This window comes from Podarcis filfolensis (genome assembly GCF_964270895.1).
Source record: "Podarcis filfolensis genome assembly, chromosome: 4".
Classification (NCBI taxonomy): domain Eukaryota; kingdom Metazoa; phylum Chordata; class Lepidosauria; order Squamata; family Lacertidae; genus Podarcis; species Podarcis filfolensis.
The window spans coordinates 100,849,856-100,867,838 of NC_139607.1; the positions used below are offsets into that span (position 1 = coordinate 100,849,856).

Consider the following 17,983-nt stretch of genomic DNA (forward strand, 5'->3'; position numbering starts at 1 on the left):
TCCACCAGCGGATGGTGGACTTCATCGGTCACCAACTCTCCCCCTGATGGGGTGCCGATGGATCCCAGGAAGGTGGCAGCAGTTCAGGAGTGGGCGGCACCCCAGAACCGCAAGGACCTACAGCGGTTCCTGGGGTTCGTCAACTATTACTGGGCCTTCATTGTGGACTATGCTCACCACGCCACCCCGCTGACCCGACTGCTGTGCCCCAAGACACCATTCTCTGTGGACAAGGAGGCAGAGGTGGCGTTTCAGGGGTTGAAAGCCTGTCTCCAGAGGGCGCCGCTTTTACAGCATCCTAATCCCTCTCATCCTGCCCTCCCGGGCTCCGTGCAGCTCTGCGCATCCCTCAGGAGCCCGGCGCCAAGCCGCGACGGCCTCCGGAGGGTCGTGCAGACCTGCCTGCCCTCCAGGGGTCCGCACAGCTCTGCACGACACTCCGGAGCCCGGTGCCAAGCCACGCTGGCCTCCGGAGGGTCGCGCAGAGCTGCCTGCCCTCCCAGGCTCCGTGCAGCTCTGCGCATCCCTCCGGAGACTGGTGCCAAGCCGCGCCGGCCTCCGGAGGGTTGCGCAGAGCTGCCTGCATTAGGAAGCCTCAGCGTGCCCGGGCTTCGCACAGCTGTCCGCAAGCCTGGGGAGACCGGCGCGGCTCCCTAGACTTGCGGATAGCAGGCTCTTCTGGGGGCTGGGGTCGGGGGAAGCTCGGGCTTCCCCCGGGCCAGCCCCGTGCCTGGGGGGGAAATAATTTTTTTTCTTTATTTCCCCCCCCAAAAAAACTAGGTGCGTCCTATAGGGCGGTGCGTCCTATGGGGCGAAAAATACGGTAAATGTACCAAGCAAACACACATATTTTGTGGGGGGGGGCAAAGACCCCTAGGAATTTAAGAGTGGCCCGATTCCCTACACCCACAAGTCTCAGAATGCTTAGAACATTAAAACACAACATAAAAACACAAAACATCACGTGTTAAAATAGCATTAAATGTCAATAAGAAAAAGGCCTGGTTAAAAAGGTGCGGATTTGCCTGGCTCCTAAAGCTATATAATGGTTTTTCCGACCTTTGTATGGATTCTTTGGTGGGAAGTGAGTTTAGAGCTAACAGTGAAGCTCTTTCCACATTCCATTCACTGATAGGGTTTCTCCACCGTATGAATTCTTTGATGGGAAGTGAGATTGGAGCTACATGTGAAGCTCTTTCCGCATTCTACGCACTGATAGGGTTTCTCCCCTATATGAATTCTCTGATGCTTAGTAAGATTGGAGCTGTTCCTGAAGCTCTTTCCACATTCCAGACACTGATAGGGTTTCTCCTCTGTATGATTTCTGTGATGGGAAGTGAGAGAGGAGCTACATGTGAAGCTCTTTCCACATTCCACGCACTGATAGGGTTTCTCCCCTGTATGAATTCTTTGATGGTAAGTGAGAGAGGAGCGACATGTGAAGCTCTTTCCACATTCCACACACTGATAGGGTTTCTCCCCTGTATGAATTCTTTGATGGTAAGTGAGAGAGGAGCTACATGTAAAGCTCTTTCCACATTCCACACACTGATAGGGTTTCTCCCCTGTATGAATTCTTTGATGGGATGTGAGACTGTGGCTGTGAGTGAAGCTCTTTCCGCATTCCACACACTGATATGCTTTCTCCCCTGTATGAATTCTTTGATGGGAAGTGAGTTCGGAGTTTCTAATGAAGCTTTTTCCACATTCCGCACACTGATAGGGTTTCTCCCCTGTATGAATTCTTTGATGGGAAGTGAGAGAGGAGCTATCAGTGAAGCTCTTTCCACATTCCACACACTGATAGGGTTTCTCTCCTGTATGAATTCTTCGATGGGAAGTGAGAGTGGAAATCTGACTGAAGCTCTTTCCACATTCCACACACTGATAGGGTTTCTCCCCTTTATGAATTCTTTGATGAGAAGTGAGAGAGGAGCTCTGACTGAAGCTCTTTCCACATTCCACACACGGATAGGGTTTCTCCCCTGTATGAGTTCTTTTATGGGAAGTGAGATGGGAGCTATAAGTGAAGCTCTTTCCACATTCCACACATTGATAGGGTTTCTCCCCTGTATGAATTCTTTGATGGGAAGTGAGATTGGAACTCCGACTGAAGCGCTTTCCACATTCCACACACTGATAGGGTTTCTCCCCTGTATGAATTCTTTGATGGGAAGTGAGATAGGAGCTATCAGTGAAGCTCTTGCCGCATTCCACACACTGATAGGGTTTCTCCCCTATATGAATTCTTTGATGGGAAGTGAGATCGGAGCTCTTCCTGAATCTCTTTCCACATTCTACACACTGATAGGGTTTCTCCCCTGTATGAATTCTTTGATGGGAAGTGAGATTGGAGCTCTGACTGAAGCTCTTTCCACATTCCATACACTGATAGGGTTTCTCCCCTGTATGAATTCTTTGATGGGAAGTGAGAGTGGAGCTATCAGTGAAGCTCTTTCCACATTCCACACACTGATAGGGTTTCTCCCCTATATGAATTCTTTGATGAGAAATGAGATCGGAGCTCTTTCTGAAGCTCTTTCCACATTCCACACACTGATAGGGTTTCTCCCCTGTATGAATTCTTTGATGGGAAGTGAGAGAGGAGCTATGAGTGAAGCTCTTTCCACATTCCACACACTGATAGGGTTTCTCCCCTGTATGAATTCTTTGATGGGAAGTGAGAGAGGAGCTCTGACTGAAGCTCTTTCCACATTCCACACACTGATAGGGTTTCTCCCCTTTATGAATTCTTTGATGGTTAGTGAGAGAGGAGCTATGATTGAAGCTCTTTCCACATCCCATACACTGATAGAGTTTCTTTCCAATGAGATTTTGTTGATGGGAAGTGGAATTGGAGCTCTGACTGCAGCTTTCTCCACACTCCAAATTTTTTTGTGGCTTCTCCTCTCTGGGCATTTTTTTGTGGTCACCTTTGTTCTCGATTTCCAATTCATCACAATCTGCATTGGGGACAAAAAAGGATTAGAGCCTCAAGAGCAAATGGAGAAGAACTGAAGGCAGTTGCGTGTGTGTTCATTACCTGTGTTATTTGTTTAATATGAGATTCGAATGAGTTGTTGAATGTTGCTTTGTTTATATAAAGCAGTGGTCAAAATTGTGAAAGACTTTTGGAAAAAAGTGTATTTCAGAGTTTTGATGGCTTATAACACCACTTCATTTGGAGTAATGTCATAAAATTATATATCAATGGAAAGATAATTCGATCAAAAATGCAATCAAGAATGCAATCCAACAAAGTTTGTTCAATTACCCGTATTCTATCAAACGTTATAGCCAAATAACCAGAAAAAGGAAGCACAACTTGCTTTGGTAGACTTTTGTCAGTGTGTTATGTGATTGCTATCAAGTTGTTTGGTTTTTTGTGTTCTTTCATTTAGTGAGGGTGTAAGACATAATAAAATTATAGAAATGGCACAAGGAGTTGAGTGGTCCCCAGAAAGTGATGTAAGATTGTACTATTAAGTGAGCAAGGCTACAGTTATGAAGAAATTAGAAGAGAGATTGGGGAAAACTTAACCAAAGTTGGCCTTTCGATATTTTTGAAGAGGTATAAGGAGACTCAGTCACTACAAAAGTGACGATGGACGAGTGGAGAGACTGTGCCTACATGACAGAAGAAAATCATCTGGGTGTATACAAGATGACATGGCGCAATGTAATGGGAAGTTGAGTGCAAGGACTGGTCTAAATGTTAGAATTCTAAGGAAAAAGCCATTGTTATCTCTCAAGCAAAGGTTGAAAAGATGAAACCCATGTTAACTGGGCAGTGGAACAATGGGGCGGTGTTATTTGGAGCGATGAGACCCAAATCTCCTTGCTAGTGATGGCATGAAATACCCGAGGAGAAGAATCAGATAAGATTTACATCCTACTTGCATTACACTGACCGTGAAACACCCAGACAGTGTGATGATCTGGGGTTGTATCGCAGCAAAAGGTGTGGGCAGAATTTGTGTCGTTAATGGGAATATAAATGCGGAAAAATGCATAAACGAAATATGTGAGCCCAAACTGAAGGTGATCTTTTCCCAGATACTAAAGCATTTATATATTTTCAACAGGATTCAGCTCTATGACGTGTTGCTGCTGTGTGCAAAAGGTGCATTCAAGATAATGATATTTCACTGCTGGAATGGCCTGGGAATAGCCCACACTTTAACCCAATCGGAAATCTATGGAGCCGACTAAAGAAACTTGTTAGTCAGAAGCAACCCAGCAATAAAGCCCAATTAACAGAGGCAATAATTCAGTCTTGGTTTCCCATTATTACAGATGCAGAACTAAAAACTTGGTTGACTAGCTGACTTCCAGTTAGCGCCAGCAACTGTAATGGCGGATTTCCTCCGATCTCCGGAGGAAATCTGCTTCGTGGAGCTAGGGTTCTACCGCTACGGCGAAGCGGGGAACCGAAAAAAATCACAGGCGGGGAAGCCTGTGAACTGAAGGCTCGGCGGGCTCCATTTGCGTCCCCCCCCCGCTGCAAAGGAGCCTTTTTAAAGGCTCCGGAACATACCGGGGGTGAGCGGCGCGGAGCTGAGAGCTGTTTACCCGTCTCCGCGAAGCGAAGCCGCATGCCATGGTTGGAGAGCGCTGACTTCTTCCTTTGAAATTTGGACTAAAAGTAACAACCCGTGAGTATTACGGAAATTGGACATTAAAAATCACCCCTTTTTGATTCGGCACGAGCGGGGAAGGCGTAAAGAGGAAGTCCGTCTCCCCCTTTTGTAAACATTTTAAAGCAAGGACTAGATAACTAAGGTTGAAAAGAACATTTTCTTCGTGGGAAGTCAAAAGTAACTAATTTCACGTTTTGGCAGTATAAGTGAATGTGCTGGAGGATAAGAATTAATTTTGAAAGTGGATTGATACCCCTCCCCCAGGACCCGGGAGCGATCCGCGAGGGAGCCTGTTGGAGAGATTTAAAAGACTTTGACAGCTGTCAAATTAGCTGTCAAAGCTGAGAGGGAAAAAAGAGAGAGAACTTTGTTTCTATTGCCTCGGCTGGTTATATTGGTTACATATAGGTAACAAATTGTCGAAAACCAAGGAAAATAAAGGACTTTTGGATTTACAACTGGAAGGAATACTAAGTAACCAGTACTCCCCTAGAGGGGGCTCTGGGACATTACAGAATGGCTGTAAGTGGAAAAATACAGACGGCACTCGAGAAGATATTTCGAAGCCTGGGAAAACTTCATGAACAAAGCATTGTTTTGGCTAAAAATGTCATAATATTGAATGAAAAAGCAAACAAACCTGTGGAAATTGGAAGGGACTCGACTCAAGTCTCTGTACCAGAACAAAAAGACTGTGCCCTTGAACTAAAAACTCTTGCAGCTGAACAAGAAAAGGAACTTGAGAAATTTGAAGAAGCTACATATGACAACTTAGAGGGAAAGGAAGGAGGAGCTATAATGCAGCAGAGGATCAAAGAAAGAAGCAAAAAACAAGATTTGGATTACAATCATAAATACGGAGACCTGGCAGGCCAGAGGCCTGTAAAGATGGACTTAAAGGGAAAGATAAATGTGACCAAAGTGGAAGCAGGAGTTTTTGGGACATTTGGTCTTAAAAGAAGTAAAAAACAAGATTTGGATTACAATTTTAAATATGGTGGCCTGGCAGGAAGAAGTATGGACCTTATGGGGACAGAGCTTCTCCGAGATCTGGCGTTTAACATAAAGGACTATCAGAAAAACCGGCAGAGAGGAAAGGAAAGAGATTTAAGGGCCTCGGATGTGAGATCACCAGGCTGATACCAGATGGATTGATGGACATTGGTTGGGGATTGAAACCGGGAAAAGTGGGGAGTGGGGTTTTGGGTATCCAAAGGCGGTATAAATATATTCTTTTTTGTAAATAATCTGTTTTGCTATTTTAGATTAAAATGGGGAAATCGTGAAATGGAATTGGGGTCGACTTTAGAAAAAGGTATTAAGAATAAGATTTGATGTATCAAGATTGAGATTTATGTCAAAATTGGTTAAACAAAAGGATTTAAATATAATAAGGTAAAATTTGGGGATAGGAACTTGTTGAACTAAAAATTGAATTGAAATACAAGAAGAGGAGATGTGGGGAAGTCAAGGAAAAATGTTAATGAAAGATATATGCTTTTGGTTTTTTTTTTTGTGTGTGTGTGCTTTGTTTTGTTTTTTTTTAAATTCTTTTGAAAACTTCAATAAATATTTTATGAAAAAAAAATAAAAACTTGGTTCACTTCAAGTGAAGGCGTTGTAAGGCCGTAATTAAAGCTAAAGGTTACCAATGGTTACCAAAGGTTTCACGTTTTTTCTTTATGACTGCTGTTCTAATAAATACTCCTTCATAAAAGTCATCGCATTACATTCTTCATTAAATTATCTTTCCATTGCTATATAATTTTATGGGATTACTCCACACAAAAGTGGTGTTATGAGCCATCAAACCTCAGAAATACACCTTTCAAAATAGGTTTCCACAATTTTGGCCAATAGTATAATTTGTTCATTTTAAAGTTAATGTTTTTTATATATGGGATCAGATTATTATTATTATTTATGTTTCATGTTTATATGTGTGTTGGAAGCTGCCCAGAGTGGCTGGGGGAATGCAGCCAGATGGGCAGGGTATAAATATAAATTATGATTATTACTACGGTGGTACCTTGATTTAAGAATAGTCCTGTTCCAGAAAGTTTGTAAACCGAGGTACCACTGTATCATCATCATCATCACCACTGCTACTTCTACCTGAAATTCAATAAGCCTAGCTCTTCTCTGGGACAAATTTTGTTTGGCCCAGTCATGGCATCCCCTCCATCTCCAATGTCAGTCGTCTCTTTGGTCAACCCAAGATTGACAGCAGCAAAAACAAAAGCAGAAAACCTGAAGCTACTTATCTTTCCTAACAATTCTGAAGCTGACATTGAAGATGGCCTGAGCAGTTGAGACCAGCCCAATCGTGGTAGAAAAAGGAATAATCTGAGGAAGATTGTTCAAAGAAAAAACTGTAAGTTACTCTTTATTGTGGGGGTGTTAGGTTCCCAGGTGTTGTAGGGGGCTCTGTTGAGCTCTGTGAAAATATATGACGTTGGTCACATAGAGGTATTTTTTGAATTTCCAGGCAGATATGACGATCCCACAGGGAGTCTTACCAAGAGAGGCCACGATCCCACGATTCTCCTCCATGACGTCCTTATGCAGAGCTCTCTGGTCAGGATCCAGCAACGCCCACTCCTCGTCCGTGAAACGAACAGCGACATCTTCAAAGCACACTGGACCCTAAAAGAAAAAGGGAAATGTCCTCTGAGACAGCAGAAATATGATCTACTCCACAATGCTCTGTTGTTTCCTTCCTGTAAATTGCGGTGTTGTTTCAATAGGATTGCTTTGCTGCACATTTTATTTATGGATGCTTATTTTATTCTAAGTTTAAATTATGGGTATTCGTTTTTGTGCAAATAAGTTGTACTCCACCTTGTGTTATTCAAGTCATTCTGCCTAGGCAAGCATTCCAGTTTCCCCAATGGAAGGATCCACTTTCTCCTCTCCTCCTGGGCTTTTCTGGGGAGTTCCCTCCCAATGCCCTAGAGCCAAATTCAAGGGATTCATGGAGGAATGGGGAGGGGGAAGAATGGGAGGCAGCCGATGGGGCTGGTTAGGTGAATCCAGGCCGCTATTTGTTCTCATTTGTCCACTGCTTAGAAATCAATTTTAGCATTCAGTGATCAATCTAGAAATAAAATAAGCCTATTTTGAATGGCCATTTGTCTTGGATGATCTAGCAGAGATTCCTGCATTGCAAGGGGTCTCCTGGCTCTGAGAGACAAGCAGGGAGGGTGGCTTCTGGCAGAAGGAGAGGGAGCCACCGGTGGCTCCTCCTTCTCCTGACTCACCTCTGCCTCTCGACCTTCTTCTCCCACTCGCCTCCTTCCTCTTCTGCCTCTGATTCTGCACTGCATTCTGCCACAGAGTCTCCCAGCTCACTACTATGCCCTATTACCATTTCAGCTTCTGACACCTCCTCTTCCCAGGCTTCTCCCTCTTCTCCCTTTACCCGCTCATCCTTCCTCCACCTCCACTACTTCGGCTCTGAGCCGTCTTCCTTTCCTGGTTCCCCGGCTGCATCCTCCCATCATTCCTCTGTGCCTAACCAGTCCATGACATTGCTCCATCCCTCGGCCTCTGTCCCCACAAGGCAGCTTCCCCTGACCTGATCTGGTTCCACAGCCACTGCTTCCCTTCTGTCCCCATGAAAAGACGGATCAGGAAGTCTTGCCGGCATCATTCTTTCACCTGCAAAAGAAAAAAGGTAAGCAGGACGCCAGGAGTGCCTGATTCTCTCACAGGTGAAACAGGGCATCTCTAACTACAGATGGGCCTTTGAGAAGGACTTACCTACTGAGAGTATTTGGACGTTTGTGCCCATTTCATATGTTTGTTGTGAAAAAATACATCTCCCCTCTTCTGGACCCTTGTTCCCAACTGTCTCCCCCCAAAACAAGATGAAAAGAACCCTCAGATGAGTTGGAAAACCAAGAGAATGAGACCAGTGAAAACCCATCTTACTCCTTACCCATTGGCCTCTCTCTGGTGTCCAACGGAGGCCTCTCTGCCTCACAGGAATCCAGGTCCATTTCTGCAAAGAGATCCTTTCCCTGAAAAAGAAACAAGGATTCAAAACAGAGAATGGGGAGAAATACTAGAAAGAGAATGACAAAGACTTGAAGGGTGTGAGATCTCATTCCATGGATGCCTTCCCAGAAAATAGATGGGCCATCAGCAGACCATTATGGGATGTTTTCTGTCCTGTTTGGAGCCCCTTGGGAGTATCCAGAGGAAAGTCTCTCTCACCTGCTTTCTCTCCTCTGCCTGACTCAGGAGGAAACCTTCGGCCAGGGCCACCGCCTGGGAACTGGTCTCCGCTCCACAGTCCCTCACCCAGCTCTCCATCTCCAGGGGAAGGACAGCCAGGAACTGCTCCAAGATCACCAGGTCCAGCATCTCAGCTTCCGTGTGCCTTTCTGGCTTCAGCCACTGATGGTCAAGGTGGTAGAGTCGGCTGCAAACCTCTCGGGGTCCTTTGGCCTCCTGGCAGCAGAACTGCCTCAACTGCTGACTCTGCACCTCTGAGCGGAGGGTGTCCACCTCACCATGGATCTTCTGCACAGAGTTTTCCCAGAATCCCCCACTGCTCCCAGTTTGGCTGACATGGCCTTTTCCTGCTTCAGGGCCAGCCGAGTCTTGCTCATCCATCTGTGCTCTCAGGAAGCCTCTGAGAGATCGGAAGGAACCCTTTGGTCTTCTGCCAAGTTCTGTCCGTCTAAATGAGAAGCTGCAGCAAATCCAAGAAAGCAAATACATTGTTCTGTTACAGAATTTGTAGGACGGGTGGGGAAATGGGCTGGACTTCACCGCATCTCAGACCATGAGCTATCTTTTTGAAAAGAAAAGGAGGAAGAGGAGAAGAAATAAGTCTCTAGCCTTCTAGCAATGCAAAATGTGGAGGCAACTGAAGGGATTTCTGTGAGATTAATCATCCTGGTTTCTGCTGCCTCCCAGTCAATTCATGAAGTCAGAAGTGACTGACAAGGGAGTCATTTGTATCTCGTGATAAATGGATGTTTGGCTCTAGTGGGGGTCCTCACCCGGGGGGGGGGGGCTCAGGAGTTGCTGCCCCCACCCCACTCCCCTGCTTCTGTCTCTTTTTCTTGCACTTGGACTCTCTGCTGCTCTCAAGACAGACTCCTGGGGTGGGGTCCCTTTTTCTTTGCTCTGAGGGCCAGGTATGTATCTGGAATACCCCAGAGAGCAAAGTGGACGGCGCCAAATACGTCTCACTTGAAATTCAGGCGGGCAATTTATTATTATTATTCTGTTAGCCAGCTTAACACACACACAGCCATTGATGCCAAGGTGCCTGGAGGTTCAGTGAGTAGCAGCGCCCATTTCCGGCTGCTTTTCCAGCAACAATCCCTTTGGGACAGAGAGGATGTGGTCCTGGGATGCCATGCTCTGGGTGCGAGGGGATTGCTGCAGTGGCCTCCGTGGGGAGCTGCCCTGGGAGACACTGGGAAACTGATCCCCAATGCAGCAGCCAGACTCTGGGCTGGGATCCCTCTCTTTATTCCTGGCCTTTCTCTCCCACCTTAACTTCCTTCCTCCCTGTGGGGTTTTTTTTTGGGGGGGGGGGCAGTCCACCTCCTCGTCCAGCTTTGGAAAACCATTTGCACATGTTTCCTCTGTTGTGCAATGAGGCTGAACGAATTCACACAGAGTCAAAGTCCCAGGGACTCCTTTCTTTAAAGAAGGGAGATTTTTTCTGAAGGGGGGGCGGAGGGCCAGATGAGTTTGGGATCCTCTGATCTGCAGGAAGGAGAGCGTGGCAGACCTGGCCCCTCCCTGGCAGGACCCTCTCCTCCCTGACCTGCCCCCCCCCCTGCAGGAGCAGATCAGGACCCCCAGGCACCCTCCCCTGCTGCAGCCCTGGGACCCCCACCAGATCCCAGAGAGAGAGGAGACTCACCAGATCCCAGGAGGGGGCAGCGAGGCAGCCCTTGCAGGAGAGACACCAAAGCAACACCCCCCCTTCCTTGCAGGAAAGGACTGGAGAGGGAGGGGCCTTGGCTCTGGAGGACCTGGCCCCCCTTGCTTCCTGTCCTCTCTAGGAAGGCAGCTCGGTTCCCTTTAACCCTTGCCAAGCCGAGGAAGAAGATTCCACCTAAACATTAGGAAGAACTTCCTGACAGTAAGAGCTGTTTGACAGTGGAATTTGCTGCCAAGGAGTGTGGTGGAGTCTCCTTCTTTGGAGGTCTTTAAGCAGAGGCTTGACAACCATATGTCAGGAGTGCTCTGATGGTGTTTCCTGCTTGGCAGGGGGTTGGACTCGATGGCCCTTGTGGTCTCTTCCAACTCTATGATTCTATGAGTCCCTCCAGCTCAGCCCTCTCTCGCTTGGCAGATCCTCAGATTCTTATTATTTTTTATGCATTTAGGGGGGCAACTGCTCCCCTCTGGCTACGCCCATGCCCAGGTATCCTTTTGGGGGTGAGGCTCTTGGCTGGACTCTGAGCATCTCCCTCCCTTGGCCAGAAACCAGAGGAAGAGCTTGCAGGGAAAAGGGCTTTGCAGGAGGCAAGGAAGCTCCTCCTAGAATTCAGGAGTGGAGAGATAGGAGGGGATCCCAGGGTCATCTAGTCCAACCCGAAGCAAGAGGGGGCCGGGTCTAGTTCCCCAAACAGGCAGCCCTGTTTAATAGGTTATTGTATTTTAGTGTTTGATTGGAAGCCGCCCAGAGTGGCTGGGGAAACCCAGCCAGATGGGCAGGATATAAATAAATTATTATTATTATTATTATTATTATTATTTATTATTATTATTATTATTATTATTATTATTATTATTATTACAACCCCCAGTAATGCAGGAATCTCAGCTAAAGCATCCATGGCAGATGGCCGTCCGATCTGTGCCCAACTGCTCTTAGATGTCCCTCAAGGCAGCGGGTCCTGAGTTCTAGCCCTGCTGAAACAATCGCACTGGCTGCCAAGGAGGAACCCAGCGAAGTTCAAAATAAATAAATCCTATTCTCATCATAAATGAGTAATACCTTCTTATGCATGCTTTTTATACTAATATACAAAAGTATGCCATTTCCCTGTCCAGAAATGGATGGTTGTTGTTATTATGTTTAGGGAAGCTTTTAATATTTGTTGGACTATTGTCTTTTAATATTTTGTTGGAAGCCACCCAGAGTGGCTGGGGAAACCCAACCAGATGGGCAGAGTATAAAAGTATTATTATTATTATTATTTATTAAATTGAGTTTTCTCCTTTCAAAAGAGGGAGGTAGAATCTCCACGGTTGCTAATAGCATAACGTTGAAAGACTAGGGAAATATGGGGAGCCCTAGAGCACCTGCTTGGCATGCAGAATGTCCCGGGGTCAACCCCAACATCTCCTGCAAGGGCCGGACGAAATCCCTGCCTGAAACTCTGGGGAGCTGCTGCCAGTCAGTGTAGGCCAGGGGTCCTCAAACTATGTTCCCTGGGCCAAATCCAGCCTGTCAGCATCGTGAATCTGGCCTGCATGACCATTTCAGAACCCGCCAAGTGTCCGAGGCTGAAAGCATCTTGCCGCCCCCTCATTCAGTCCCTGCGTTGCGCTGATGTAAACGCCACTGGCGTGGTGGCAGCTCTACCAATTAAAGGCCAGGGGGTTTCGCCCAGGGACAGGGAAGCGTTGTCTTTTGGCTTGAAAAGCGAAGTTCAGGTTAGTGGAGGAAGGCAGACTTGGGTCGATTCGGTTTCATTACGTAGACGTTTACTTTAAAGGTGGGAGAAGGAAGTACAGTCCTATTTCTGTGAGTGGCACAGGGGTCTCATGTGGTTTACATGCTCTGAGAGATGGGATCTATTTTGTTACTTTAATTTTAAAAGGATGGAGTGGAACCGGAGATTGACCATCTTGTTAGCCTGGGGCAGGGGTCAGCAACCTTTTTCTTTTTCTTTTTTTAAATAATATTTATTAACAGTTTAAAGACTATAAAAGAAAGAAAAAGAATTCAACAAAACAATGCAATACAATACAAAAACAAAAACACTACATTACACTAACACTAAAACATTGAATTAACAACACAAAACAAACACAATTTAAAACACATCCAATAATTTCAGTATCTTATCTTTCATTCACTTGTTTCCACGACCTCCTCGCACCTCCCTTTTTGTATTCCACTTCAATTAACTGTTTCAGCAATTCCTTTCCATCTTCCTCTGTTTTCTGTCCTGTAATTTAGCTTAAGTTATTCTAACCTTATTTTTTCCCTTTAATACATTAAAAATCTATTTGTACTTAATTCCTTATAACATTTCTGCTAAAGCCATATATCTTCATTCCAACATTTTTCTAACATTCATTAATTTTACAGTATTTCTGTAAATAGTCTTTAAACTTTTTCCAGTCTTCTTCCACCGACTCTTCTCCCTGGTCTCGGATTCTGCCAGTCATTTCCGCCAGTTCCATATAGTCCATCAACTTCATCTGCAATTCTTCCCGGGTGGGTAAATCTTGTGTCTTCCAATACTTCGCGATGAGTATTCTTGCTGCTGTTGTTGCATACATAAAAAAAGTTCTGTCCTTCTTTGGCACCAATTGGCCGACCATGCCCAGGAGAAAGGCCTCTGGTTTCTTCAGAAAGGTATATTTAAATACCTTTTTCATTTCATTATAGATCATCTCCCAGAAAGTTTTAATCCTTGGGCATGTCCACCAAAGGTGAAAGAATGTACCTTCAGTCTCTTTACATTTCCAGCATTTATTATCAGGCAAATGATATATTTTTGCAAGCTTGACTGGTGTCATGTACCACCTGTAAATCATTTTCATTAAATTCTCTCTTAGGGCATTACATGCCGTGAACTTCATACCTGTGGTCCATAACCGTTCCCAGTCAGCCATCATAATATTATGTCCAACATCTTGTGCCCATTTAATCATAGCTGATTTCACCGTTTCATCCTGAGTATTCCATTTCAACAGCAGGTTATACATTCTTGACAAGTTCTTAGTTTTGGGGTCTAACAGTTCTGTTTCCAATTTTGATTTTTCCACCTGGAAGCAACCCAGGCCTTGTGGGCGGGAAGGGGGGTTGCAGTGCCATGGTCGGATCACTTCCTGGTGCAACTGGACTTCTCCGCGACCTTTCCCTTCTGCATGGAGGTGGGACCGATTCAGATGGTCCGCCCCCGCCACTTAATGGCTCCAAATGGTTTCCAGAGAGTGGTAGGGGATGCTTTATCCCATGTTGATGGCCTTTCAGCTGATTCCCTGGTGGCCCGCTGGAATGTGGAGTTAACCAGGGCTATTGACTGTTTGGCTCCGAAGCTCCCTCTTCGATTGCATGGAGCCCGGACAGCCCTGTGGTTTTCCACGGATCTGAGGGAAATGAAACAATCGCTGAGACGGCTAGAGCGCCGGTGACGGATAACTCATTCTCAAGCTGACCGGACACGGGTTAGAGCTCTATGTCGAGCCTACCAAGTGGCGGTTCGCAATTTAGTGGAACCACCTTCTACATCGGGGCCCAGTATGGGCCACATGATCTCCTGCAATGATTTTGCAAAGTTTTTTGCAGATAAAGTCGCTCAGATTCAGGAAGAGGTAGACTCCACCGTGGGAGCAGGGCCGGGGCGGGAGAGTGCTAGTGTCCTGTCTAGTCAAGTTGCGTGGGATCAGTTCCAATCTGTTACCTCCGAGGATGTGGACAGGCTGCTTGGACGAGTGAAACCAACTACCTGTCTCCTTGATTCTTGCCCATCCTGGCTTATAAAAGGTAGCCGGGAAGGGCTGGGAGATGGGCTTTGTGGGGTCGTGAATGCTTCTCTCTGTGAGGGAGCCTTCCCAGACCCGCTGAAAGAGGCGGTTATCAAACCGCTTATTAAAGAACCATCTCTAGATGCTGCCAATATGGCTAACTATCGGCCAGTCTCAAATCTTCCATTCTTGGGCAAGGTGATTGAGCGAGTGGTTGCTGAACAACTCCAGGCACGCCTGGAAGAAGTGCACCATTTGGATCCCTTCCAGTCGGGATTCAGGCCTCATCATGGGACTGAAACTGCCTTGGTCGCACTGGTTCTCTTTCCTAGTTCTGCTGGATCTCTCAGCGGCATTTGATACCATCGACCATAACATCCTTCTGGACTGTCTTGAGGGGCTGGGAGCTGGGGGCACTGTCATACAGTGGTTCCACTCCTTCCTCCTGGGCTGTGTTCAGAAAGTGGTGGGGGGGATGAGTGTTCAGACCCCTGGGCTCTCACTTGTGGGGTGCCTTAGGGTTCCGTCCTCTCCCCCATGCTTTTCAACATCTACATGCAGCCGCTGGGAGAGATCATCAGGGGGTTTGGGCTGGGTGTTCATCAGTATGCAGATGATACCCAGCTCTACCTCTCTTTCAAATCGGAACCAGTGAAGGCGGTGAAATTTCTGTGTGAGTGTCTAGAGGCGGTTGGAGGATGGATGGCGGCTAACAGATTGAGGTTGAATCCTGACAAGACAGAAGTACTATTTTGGGGGGACAGGAGGCGTGGTGTGGGGGACTCCCTGGTCCTGAATGGGGCAACTGTGCCCCTGAAGGACCAGGTGCGCAGGCTGGGAGTCATTCTGGACTCGCAGCTGTCCATGGGGGCACAGGTCAAAGACAATTCTGTTTCCAATTTTGATTTTTCCACCTGGAAACCAACTTTTTTGTCCAAGTTATATGCCTCCATTATTTGATAATAATGGAGCCAATCTCGCACTCTGTTTTTCAATTTTTCAAAGCTTTGCAGTTTTATTCTGTCTCCATCTTGTTCTAGAATTTCCCAATATTTCGGCCATTTGGCCTCCATATTGAGTTTTTTCTGTGCCTTCGCTTCCATTGGTGACAACCATCTTGGGGTTTTCTTTTCTAACAAATCCTTATATCTTATCCAAACATTAAACAGTGCTTTTCTAACAATATGGTTTTTAAACGCTTTATGTGCTTTTACCTTATCATACCACAAATATGCATGCCAGCCAAATACATTGTTGAAACCTTCTAAAACCAGCACATCAATTGTTTTCAAGAAGTAGCCATTCTCTCAGCCAGCAAAAAGCAGCTGATTCATAGTAAAGTTTAAGGTCTGGCAGGGCAAATCCACCTCTTTCTTTAGCATCAGTTAATATCTTAAATTTTATTCGAGGCTTCTTGCCCTGCCAGACAAATCTGGAAATATCTCTCTGCCACTTCTTGAAACAATCCATCTTGTCCAAAATTTGCAATGTTTGAAACAAAAACAACATCCTTGGCAATACATTCATTTTTATCACAGCAATTCGGCCTAGCAATGATAACTTCAAATTTGACCATATTTCTAAGTCCTTTTTCACTTCAATCCAACATTTTTCATAATTATCCTTAAATAAGTTCACATTCTTGGCAGTCATGTTAACCCCTAAATATTTCACTTTCTTGACCAATGTTAATCCTGTCTCCTCCTGAAACTTTTCTCTCTCATTCACAGTTAAATTTTTCTCTAAGACCTTAGTTTTCATCTTGTTCAACTTAAAACCTGCTACCTGTCCAAATTCTTGAATCAGTTCCAATACCCTTTTAGTACTAGATTATGGCTCCTGTAAAGTCAATACTAAATCATCTGCAAATGCTTTCGGTTTATACTGTTTAGCTCCCACTTGTATACCTTTAACCAATTGATTCCTTCTAATCATATTTAGCAGAACCTCCAGGACCGAAATAAAAAGCAATGGAGTGACTGGGCAACCTTGTCGTGTTCCTTTCTCAATCTTAAACTCTTCTGTCACTACATTGTTCACAATTAATTTTGCCTTTTGTTCTGAGTAAATTGCACCTATACCATTTTCAAAACCTTGACCTACCCCCATCCCCTGTAAATTCTTCTTCATAAAACTCCAAGAAATATTATCAAAGGCTTTCTCCGCGTCCACAAATATCAGAACTGCTTTAGTATTAATATTCACTTGTAATTTTTCTAGGATATTAATTATGTTCCTCGTATTATCAGACAAATGTCTGCCCGGGAGAAAGCCCGCTTGATCTTTATGAATTTCTTCTACTAACACTTTTTAAATCTTTTAGCCAAAATGTCTGCAAAAATTTTATAATCCACATTAAGCAGCGATATGGGGCGGTAATTCTTAAGCTGTGTCTTTTCAGTCTCTGTTTTCTGTATAAGTGTAATATAGGCTTCCTTCCACGACTCTGGTGCCCTTTTCCCTTCCAATATTTCGTTACAGACTTCCTTCAATGGTTGTATTAACCATTCTTTCAAAGTTCTGTAATATCTTGAAATCAAACCATCCGGTCCTGGAGATTTACCTAATTGCATGTTCTGGATGGCCCCTTCCACTTCCTGATCCGTTATTTTATAATTCAACATTAACTTATTTTCCTGAGAGATTTTCTGTAGTCCATTTATTTTCAAAAATCGATCTATGTCCATTTCTTTCTGCTTCTCCTGTGTATAAAGTTGTTTAAAGTACCTCTGGAAGCACTTTCTAATCTCCACTGGGTTCTGTATATTCTTTCCTTCCACTTCCAAATTCGTAATAGTATTAAGTCTTTTTTCATTTGCCAGGCCAACCATTTTCCACACTTATTTGCCGATTCAAATGTCTTTTGCCTCATCTGTTTGATCTTCCATTCTATTTCCTGATTCATCAATTTCATATATTGTACTTGATATAACTTTATCTCTTTCAGGATCTCCTGTGACTTTGGTTTTACTCTCAGTTTCTTCTCTCCTTCCTTTATTTTGTCCAAGATTTTATCCGTTTTTTCATTTTGAATTCTCTTCTTGATTGCATTCTGTTGTATCAAGAATCCTCTCATAACCACTTTACTTGCATCCCATATTACTCTTTTTTCCACTGTATTATTCATATTTATCTCAAAATAATCACTGAAAGTTTTTTGGGCCTTCTTGGTCACTTCTTCATTCCTAAACAAAGTATCATTCATCCTCCATCTAAAGGAACCAATTGGCGTCAATTTCATTTCCATCTTCACAGCATTATGATCAGAACAAGTTTTGGGACAAATCTCCACTTTGCCTGTCTTCGGAACCAGTCCTCTAGTTACCCAAATTTGGTCAATTCTTGTCCATGTCATTTTAGCCTCAGAGAAGAAAGTTCCCTCTCTTCCCAGAGGATTCTTCATTCTCCAGATGTCAACTAAATCCATATTTTCAGTCATGTCAAAGAAAGTTTTTGGTAGTCTACCATCTTTGGTAACTACCTGTCTCTGTGCCTTGTCCATATTTGTAGACACCACTCCATTCATATCTCCCATCAAAATCATATTATAATCCATATAGTCCATCAGAGTCTCATGTAACTTCTTAAAGAATTCCGATTTTCCTTCATTTGGTGCATAGATACCTACTATCAAGAATTTCTCTCCTTGTAATTGAATTTCA

At 44.8% G+C, this 17,983-nt stretch overlaps 1 protein-coding gene across 3 annotated transcripts in view; it reads right to left on the reverse strand.

Moving 5' to 3' along the window:
• Positions 1-461: 461 nt before the first annotated feature.
• LOC310760701 (uncharacterized protein) overlaps positions 462-17,983 on the reverse strand; it is a 174,342-nt gene continuing 156,820 nt past the window's right edge. Inside the window, exons 1-5 of one of the 3 annotated variants that reach the window (XM_083609698.1) lie at positions 8,859-9,347; positions 8,581-8,662; positions 8,218-8,300; positions 7,160-7,286; positions 462-2,963 (exon numbers count right to left, since the gene is read on the reverse strand). In XM_083609698.1, coding sequence (XP_083465824.1) covers positions 1,126-2,963; positions 7,160-7,286; positions 8,218-8,300; positions 8,581-8,662; positions 8,859-9,260 — 2,532 coding nt within the window. In that variant the 5' untranslated portion in view covers positions 9,261-9,347 and the 3' untranslated portion in view covers positions 462-1,125. Of the gene's footprint in view, positions 2,964-7,159; positions 7,287-8,217; positions 8,301-8,580; positions 8,663-8,858; positions 9,348-17,983 lie in introns of those variants that run through there. The other 2 variants (XM_083609699.1, XM_083609700.1) reach the window with 2 other exon arrangements.